This window comes from Octopus bimaculoides, chromosome 14, assembly GCF_001194135.2.
Source record: "Octopus bimaculoides isolate UCB-OBI-ISO-001 chromosome 14, ASM119413v2, whole genome shotgun sequence".
Taxonomy (NCBI): domain Eukaryota; kingdom Metazoa; phylum Mollusca; class Cephalopoda; order Octopoda; family Octopodidae; genus Octopus; species Octopus bimaculoides.
In genome coordinates, this window is record NC_068994.1 from 44,921,660 (window position 1) to 44,931,566 (window position 9,907).

At 35.4% G+C, this 9,907-nt stretch overlaps 1 protein-coding gene across 1 annotated transcript in view; it reads left to right on the forward strand.

The window, feature by feature from the left end:
* Positions 1 to 5,358: 5,358 nt before the first annotated feature.
* LOC106884280 (glycerol-3-phosphate acyltransferase 1, mitochondrial) overlaps positions 5,359 to 9,907 on the forward strand; it is a 72,938-nt gene continuing 68,389 nt past the window's right edge. The window contains exon 1 of the mRNA XM_014935572.2: positions 5,359 to 5,440. Coding sequence (XP_014791058.1) covers positions 5,385 to 5,440 — 56 coding nt within the window. The 5' untranslated portion in view covers positions 5,359 to 5,384. The remainder of the gene's footprint in view (positions 5,441 to 9,907) is intronic.

Sequence of the window (9,907 nt, forward strand, 5' to 3'; positions counted from 1 at the left end):
GGAGAGGAAGTTTTTTTTGTTTTGGTTGCAGTGGATGTTCTTTCTTATGGCTACGACGGTGACAACGGCTTCGATTGAAAGACGGTGGTGGGGGGTGATGTTTTTTTTTTTTTTAATTATTTGAACTCAGGTAGCGGCGGCTGGGCTGAGACTTCCGTTTTTTTTGTGATTTGTGTTGCTACTAAGGATGAGGTAGTAGCTTGGCACGGGACAGATCAGGCTAGATTCGTCTGGTCTAAACTAAAACTAGAATTATAGTAAATAAGGAAGGGGCGGAGGAGTCGTTACGACGACGGCTAAGATTATTGTTAATTGATATTACTTAGTAGAAAGGAATGCGAAAGAAAAGGTGTTGCAGTTTGGTTAAACTTTATTAATCATATCTGCCTTTCCCTCTTTCTTCCTCTCCATCCCTTTACATTTTCCTTATTCTTTTCGCTTTCCTCTCTTTGTCGTCTTCTTAATTTCTCTCTCGCTAACCCTCTTTCTTTCCTTCTCCCCCCCTCTCTCTCTCTCTCTACTGTCTTTTTCCCTGGGACAAGATGTTTTTTAACTGGAAACATCCAGCTTCGAACACTACAACCTCTTTTCCGTTCTTTGATGGGTGCCGAGGACACACAACACACCAACAAATCCTTGTTTGCGTGTATTCTATTTTTATTTTTTCGGCGGATCTTAAACACCACCAAAAAAATTATTTAAAATATTGTATAATTACTGGACTTTGAATTGTTGTTATGATATAAAATAGGGGACTTAATATCCGTTAGGGTCAGAGTTTAATGTTGGGATTAAACTTTTTTTTTTTTTGACGCAAGAAAAACGTCATTATACAGTAAGATCGATGCCAAAAGGTAATTAAATTTAGTTATGTTTTCGTCGTGTCAATAATTGACAGGTGACAGGAACGTGACGAGAGTTTGATACACATAAGTAAATATGGAAAGAATAAAACTAGAAATAAAAATTATTGATTTCTGGTAGTGACTTAAGAGCATGCATCTTATGGAAGAAATATAGTCGATTATATTGACTTCAGCAATCTGTCTGAGAAAATATATCAGGAGAGCATTCTATATACTATATACAAATACGTTAATGTCTTTTAAAGGTAAATATAACGAGCTGAAAAACTTCTATCAACTGAGCTCATTCAAATGATAAATAAACAAAAAAACTCGTTAAAACTATAAAATACTAAAACAGCAGTAAGGGGGATAACTCAAAAAAGATCAGCCGATGGAAATTCTTAGTATGAACAGATTGGAATTGATCTCGTCTTTAAAGTAACGGGTGGTATTCGATTTTATTAGACTTCGACAAAGTATAGTTTACACAATTGTCAAACTTAAGAGCGGCATCTGATGGGATGGACGTCTCCTACGCGTTTACGAAACTTCAAATCATATGGAACCAATTCAAACTGTTATTATATATATATATATATATATATATATATAGAGAGAGAGAGAGAGAGAGAGAGAGAGAGAGAGTATGATATGGTGATTTAGGCACAAGGCCAGCAGTTTAGAGGGTGGGGCTAGTTGATACTATCGACCCTGGATGGATGAAAGGCAAAACTGGCTCGGCGGAATTTGAAAGCAGAATATAATAAGGCGAAAAAAAAAACCGATTCTGCCAGCTTGCCAACTTTTCCTTATAAATGATACTATCTCGTAAACATTCATACATACACAGACAACCATTCATTCATACACAAGCACAGTCTTTACATTTGCGTCTTTACGGTATTTAACCTCTTATGATGAATAGCAGCAATATGGCTGAGAGAAAATAACTTGAAAGCGTTCTACATATTAAATGGAAATAATATTAATGTTTCATATAAGTAAGATAAGTTAATTCGAAAACTTCGATCAACAGAGGCTATCCAAACAATCAATAGACAAAATCTCCAACGAATGAGGCTGAAAATCTTGACAACAAGCAAGGGAGGTAACTCCAAAACAATGATCGAAATTTTAATACTAATATAGACGAAGCTCAAGAGAACTGCACTATTTGAGTTTTCATGCAGTACTTGGATTACGTAAATCGTAATTCTTCATCACTTTCTAGTAAGGTCAAAGATGTATTTTGAAATCGATGAAGTTGTGACAGAGGTCAGATTGATGACAAATCGTGCAGTTTTGCAGAGCAACAACATCAAACAATTCTTCAGGACAACAGTGGATGTTCAACAAGAATGTCTCCTTTCTCCAGTGCTTTTCAACATCTTCCTGAGAACATCATGCAGGAGACACTTCAGGAGCTCCACTCCTCTGTTTCCATTTGAGGACAGCTCATTTCCCACTTAAGGGAAGCTCTCCTTCAGTTTGGAGAGTATATGCAAACTTAGACAGTACATAACCTCATCAGAATTCGAGGATGCCTTAGCCAGATCAAACTCATTATTTCTAGACAACCAATGCCAGTGTTTCCCTTGGAAAGAAATCAGAGTTGTCCTAGCTAAAATTATGATATTAATCTCATCTTCTGTTACATCCAAAACCTTTCTAGCCATAATAATAGCATTCATATACATGCTTCTGTGTGTGTATGTGGGGAGAGGGGTTTCATTCATCAGACCTGTGTCTATGCTGGGGTACTGCCTTCAAAGATTTTAGCTGTTATACTACATATTTATCGATCTCTATTTATTTGACGACATCAAAGGACACCATAAATACAGACATGAATACACACACACACGTATGACTCTGTGTGTGTGTGTGTGTGCATGCCCATATTTGTATTTATGGTGTGTCTCTTTATACCTTAGCTATCTGACAAATAAAGATCAATAAAATAAGAAAAATAAATACAAACTAAAATAAGTTCTGGGGTCAGTATGGTAAACTAAAAATTTTCAAGGCAGTACCCCAGTATGGCCACCTATTCAGTGACTGAAATCAAAAAACAGAAAAGCTGAGAAAACCCTTCTCTCAGACCTTAACAGAGAACATTATAATTTTAGTTTCCAGCATTCCAAGACTAAGTCATCTACATTCACCACTAGCGTGCCTATTATTTGATAATGTGCATCTGTACAAAGCACACTTGGTAGCAATTAATTATGTCTATTATTTGTCAACTGATCTCTTACATACACCCATGCACGTGTACACTCACACGCACTTCTTCAGACAACAGATTGACTTGGCAGATGTTTGCGGATATAGTTACCAATATATACTCAAACCACACCCCCAATAAAAACAGAACCCATGAACAAAATTAGAAGTAGAACCCCAAGAGAGAAAATACTTGTGCAAAGAAAATCTAAATATTAGATAAATAACTTAATCGATAGCAGCAGCAGCAGCAATTCCCACAACCAATAGCAACATTTGAATCAAGAATACTTGAATGAAAAAATATTATCTTCAAACATGCAACATCCACACACCACCTTGAAAATAAACGCTATCTACTATTCCCAGCCCGACTTACACAAGCATCATTATACTTATTGTTGTTGTTTGTTCCTTCTTGAGCCATGCCTGGCTCATAAAGATCGGTTTCCCAGTTTCATTGGTGTATAGGTTCCCCACCTGGATGGGACACTAGTTCATCGTAGGTGAAGAAAGAGTGAGAGAAAAGTTGTGAAAGAGTCAGCAGAATTTGGCTATAACCTTCTGTCAGAACTGCATGAAGCTTAGGTGTTTTGCCCATAAACACATTCATCACCCAGTCTGAGATTGAAACCCATGATTCCTCAACTGCGAGTCAGCTGCTCTAACCACTAGGCCATGTACCTCTACATTATACTTATTGCACCACACTTATTTCTTTTTATTAGTATTTATTATTAATTATTGTAGGCCTATTTGTATAGACATATGATAACACCAAGGGTATCTACCTACAGTCCAAGGCCCCAAAGGGCTCTTATTCTGCCTTGCAAAATTTCTCTTGGAGGTCCTACCCATTTGTTACCATCTTTCTATTGAAGTACACTGCTTTTGTACACTCCTCCTCCTCCTCTCTATCATCAGAGGCCTCCAGTAGAATGTCTCTAAATTTTTGTTGGTTTTCCGGGTCTTTGAGCTTCCATATTCTTCTTTTCCAATGTGGTTTATATTTTTGAGTCCCTCTAGCCCTAATTCTGAAGTCACTAACTAGTAGCCTATGTTGGGGTGTGTGTGTGTATACTAGCTACACTCTGTTGGGCTTTTAAGATAGCTCTTGCAGAGGGCTAATTGGGCCTGTGGTCTAAAACTAAAGAGAGCTATGATAATAAAACATTTATTGGTATCCTACCAATATGGTATTACCTTACCAATATAGTATTACTTTAAATTCAGTTTAACCCTTTCGTTACCATATTTATTTTGAGAAAATAACTTAGTCATCATTAGCTAGTGTTAGGAACATAAATTGTGACAAAGGTTTGGTCGAAGATTTTAAATCAAAACTTATGAAAACAAGACATTTGTATTACAGAGCCAGAGCCAGTTTCAGCCAGGTTGGTAATGTAAGGGTTAAATGAAAAACTTGTAAGTTCAGAAATTTTTGGAGTTCTTTTAAAATTTGAATTTTCAACTGTTAGCATACAACAGATCCTCATCCGGACCTGATCCCAATACTGGATGTTGAAGAATCAGATGAAGGGCAGATTTCCAATCTTGGGGTCATCCTGATTCCAAAAAGATATATGTCTAGGTAGAGCAAATGTAGACTGAGATACAGGGGTCCCAGATGGACAGACAGACAAAATTTCATGTTAATTACTATAGATGCACACACACATATACATTCATAAAATTATATATATATATATATATATATATATATTGAAGATGAATTAAAATGAAAATGCCACTTTTTTAAAACATTTTTTGGGTGTTTTAATTAATTTACATGTTTCGGATTTTTTAAAAAAAAAACGAAAGATGTAAATTAATTAAAACACCCAAAAAATGTTTTAAAAAAGTGGCATTTTCATTTTTATTCATCATCAATATTTACTTACTCGTGTGGTACTTTTACAAATCTTTTCAAATATATATACATAACGGGAACGTGAAACTCAGAGTAACGGTTTTTTTGTTATATTTCTGCTGCTTTTAAATAAAGTATATATATATATATATATACATATATATATATATATACACACACACATATACATGTACAAGCATGTACACATGAGCACACCTATTTAACAAAGGAAAAACAAAGAAAAGAAACATATGACTGCATGAACCACAAGAAGCCGAAAATTTCCTGGTAGTACTGCTTAGTAGTGCCAGATAAATAGAAATATTGTGTATATAAAAGGGATTATGCCTTTGACCAATCAAATTGCTTGATTCGTATCTGAAGTTTCTTTCTATTCTGAAGTGGATAATTTTCTGCAAAATTAGTCCTAAGAACATTTGATGATGATCACAATGAAAATGTCGAACGTAGCGATGATGAATTCCATTGCACACCGGTAAGTATTTTTATTTCTGTAAAAATTAATCTGAATGATTAGGTTTCAAATCTTGGTCAAAAATCTACAGAAAAAGTATATGAATAACCAAAAATTATTATTTGTTGTTGGTGTTTTTTGTTTTTTTTTCTGTTCTTTCACTTAAAAGTCTTTTTCTTGAGAAATTAGTTATTGTTGTTTGTCGTTGTTGTTATTGTTGTTGTTGTCCTTCTTCTCATCATCACCACCACCACCATCATCATCATCATCCTCCTCCTCATCATCACATTCATCACCATCATCATCACAATCATCATCATTGTAATTATTAAGTACCGGTTGAGCACTGAGATTGGTGTGATTGACAACCCCTTTCCCCCATAAATTCAGACCTTGTGCCTATTGCAAAATTCATCATCATCATTATCATCATCATCATCATATTCATCGTCATTATTATTATTATAGAAGGTGGCAAACTAGCACAATTGTTACCATACCAGATGAAACGCTTAGCAGTATTTATTCTGGCTTTATGCTTTGAGTTCAGTTTGCCTTTCATACTGCCAGGGTCAATCCCAGTAGAGCACAAGGGTTGATGTAATTGACTAGCTCCCTCCCCTAAAACATCAGAGAGAATTGTTATTATTATTATTATTATTATTATTATTATTATTATTATTATTATTATTATTATATGAAAATTCACAGCTTATTTTGCTGGGTATAATGGAGAAGTGTCAGCTGCCCACAGCCAGCAGATTACGGTGACACTTGTTTTACTGGTCATGCTTCAAGAACGCTGCAAAGAATTCTTGTAGTTCCAAGCAATACTGATTTTTGTAGGTGTTCTACCTTCACACTTGCACCAATCTTTCTCAGCCATGTTGGTTGTTGAGTGTTGATACTTCCAAGTGCATCAACCACTATTGATATCACATCTACTCTCTTCATTGACCACGACCTTCATATTTCCCACTTTAAATCATCATAGTTGTTATTATTATCATTATTATTGAGTGAGAGAGCAGTGCATGCCATCAAAGTGACACTGGGGTAAAATATACAAAGCCCAGTATACCCATCAGGACTACCCATCTGACAAGTATGTATATATATATATATATATATTTAAATGAAATATTCAAACACTGAGATTTGAAGTTAGATGTCACTACTGTTCATATCATCTGTGAATAAATTCAAAATTTGATAATATCACCAGTAGTAGCATTGGTGGAATGCAGTTATGATAGCTTTAAGGAGCTATGAAATATCGTAATGATGCTTAATGAGCATCTACCTGCTAGAAATAAGAGCCAAGTCTTAAATAATCCACCGTAGCGCACCAATATAACAGAGAAAAACAGTATGCGAGGAAAACAGACCGAATTAAAACATTTAACAACACAAATAAAAATATTATGCAATTACGGATATCCACAAACCAGGTTTCTGCTTTTGGTTATTCAACCTTGAGCTTCGTCAGTGTGGACCACCAGTTTAAATTCATGACTGTTAAATGTAAAATGTTTTAATTCGGTCTGTTTTTCTGTTATATTGGTGCGCTACGGTGGATTATTTAAGACTTGGCTCTTATTTCTAGCAGGTAGATGCTCATATATATATATATATATATATATACATATATATACACACACACATATATACAAATACATATATATACAAAAACATATATATGCAAATACATGTATATATACAAATACATGAGATATACATTGTTGAAGTTTTGTAGTACACTTATTCCAAGAACACCTACTTAAAGTTTAAGTGTCTTCCATGTAAAGTGGATGTAGTTGCACTTTTAACGGGCCTCTGTCCCGGTTTATAAACACCATTAGCAGGGTTAAATAATATTGTAAGATGGTGAAATTTTGAAAATCATCTTTATTTAGTACCTATTAGTTATGTTCTTATTTTCATTGAAATTGGAGGTATTTGAAATTTCACAGGGGGTGTTTGCTCCCATTGAAGCCCCCTAATTGCAATGGAAAGTAAATTTTAAGTAGCTCACCGTCTTTCTTGTAAAATTTTACATGAGAACACATACTTTGTTTTTATGTATCTTCTATTCCCAACAACAAGAGAGAGAAAGGGGAAAATAATAATAATGCATCTTGAGCTTTATTATATAGAAGATATATATATATAGAATATGAGGGGTTTAGTTCACTGGTGGTCTAAATCAGGGGTTTTCAAACTGTGGTCCGCGGACCGCAGGGGGTCCGCAAGGACAAGACGGGGTCTGTGGACAGCAAATACTTTTTATGGGCAATTTGATTTTATACATGTTTTTTAATCGAAATCTTTTAATTGACAATAAACCTATTTGTTAAATAAATAAATGTAAAAATATATGTTATTTTAAGCAAATATTTATGTATAAATTTCATAAGCGTTTATAAGGTAAAGCCTGAAATATTAAGGGGTCCGCAAGTCAAAAAGTTTGAAAACCCCTGGTCTAAATGAATAGGTACACTGAGTAAGTGCTATAATAGGTCATCCATTAGGTTCTAAGGTCACAGCTGAGGCTGGTGCTAGGGATCTGTATTAGGCATCCGAGTTAGCAGGTATAGATTATATTGGAGAAAAAAGGACAAAAGAAATCAAGGCAGGATAAGTATCTCAAGTCATTTACAATAATTCAATTAGGTTAAAGTGAATTAGGCTAAGCTGTTTCTGGATAGGCTTGCATGTCCATACACTGTGTATTCCATCATCAGAGACAAGGTGAGCATGTATGAAAAGTTCTAGACAGGGAAATTCACAGTTTATAAGGAATAAAATAGTAGATAGAAGATTAAAGAGACAGTAGCAGTGGCAGTGGTGACGGAAACTGCAGCAGTTGCAGTGGCAGCGGCAGTGACGACAACAACGACAATGTATCTTTCAAATATAAGGAAGTTACGGGCCGGAATTATCACAGGAAATGTTCTTTAGAAACAGCATTTATTACATCACACACACATACACAAATAAGGGTGTGATAAAAACAGCAGAATAACAAATGACAATAATGAACAAATCAGTGCCGAAAGAATCGTTTGGATAAATTATATGTATAAAAAAAAAAAAGGTAGATACCCCATAAGGTGTATCCTGTGGAAGTTATGGACACATAAGAGGTGCAGCAGTATCAGTGGAAGGTTAAGAGAGAAAGTAGTCTTTCATTATCATCATCATCGTTTAACATCCGCTTTCCATGCTAGCATGGGTTGGACAATTTGACTGAGGACTGGTGAACCAGATGGCTACACCAGGCTCCAATCTGATCTGGCAGAGTTTCTACAGCTGGATGCCCTTCCTAACGCCCAACCACTCCGAGAGTGTAGTGGGTGCTTTTACGTGCCACCAGCACGAAGGCCAGTCAGGCGGTACTGGCAACGGCCACATTCAAAATGGTGTATTTTACGTGCCACCTGCACAGGAGCCAGTCCAGTGGCACTGGCAATGATCTCGCTCGAATGTCTTTTCACATGCCACTGGCACAAGTGCCAGGAAGGCGATGCTGGTAACGATCACACTTAAATGGTGCTATTTACATGCCACCACCAGGTCTTGTTGGTTTTGAATTGTCATCAATGCTTCTGTAACTTAATTTTCTTTTTTGGCTTTTGGCCTCATACAAACCCATTTCCACCTCTGAGAAGAGATATTCCATATTAGTCTGGCTTCCAACTTTTGATCTATCCAGCATGGAGGGTGGGGGTATCTACCAGGAGCTTGCATTCTGATGGCATAGCCTCATGGTCACTGAGGTTCACAAGCATCCACGCTACAACAAAGACTGGAACTTGAAAAGTATGTACATGAGGAACACTGAACTGATAATTTCAGAAGAATTACTTAGAGAAGTTCAGATGAGAAGAAGAATTTTTCGAGGTGATAGTATTAGAGGAAGAATATAATGTCAGGATAGATAGAAAACAGCATGCTGGAATGGAAAATTGATGCATGGACAATTTGTGAGAGACATCAGTTGTGGTGTGGATAAGCAAGGAACATGGAAATAGATGCAAAAATTAAACCTAAAAGCTGGAAATGAAGTGTTAATCTATGCAACACAATAACAAGTAAGTAAGCTGACAGAATCATTAGGATGCTGGGCGAAAAGCTTAAAAAGGATACGGCTCAAGTGCTGGAGGTCGATTAAAGAGGATACTAGTCAAGTGTTGGGGTTGACAGTAACAACTAATCATCTCCCCTCGAAATTGCAATAGTATACCATCCTGGTTAATAAAGAAACAATTATTATCATTATTATTATTATTATTACTATTATTATTGTTATTATAATATTATTATTATATATACACATATGTATATATGTGTGTGTGTGTGTGTATAATCATCACTTCCAATTTTCCTCTTAAAGGGGATTTTATATATATATATATATGTTTATATATATATATATGTTTATATATATATATATATATATATATATATATATATATATATATATAT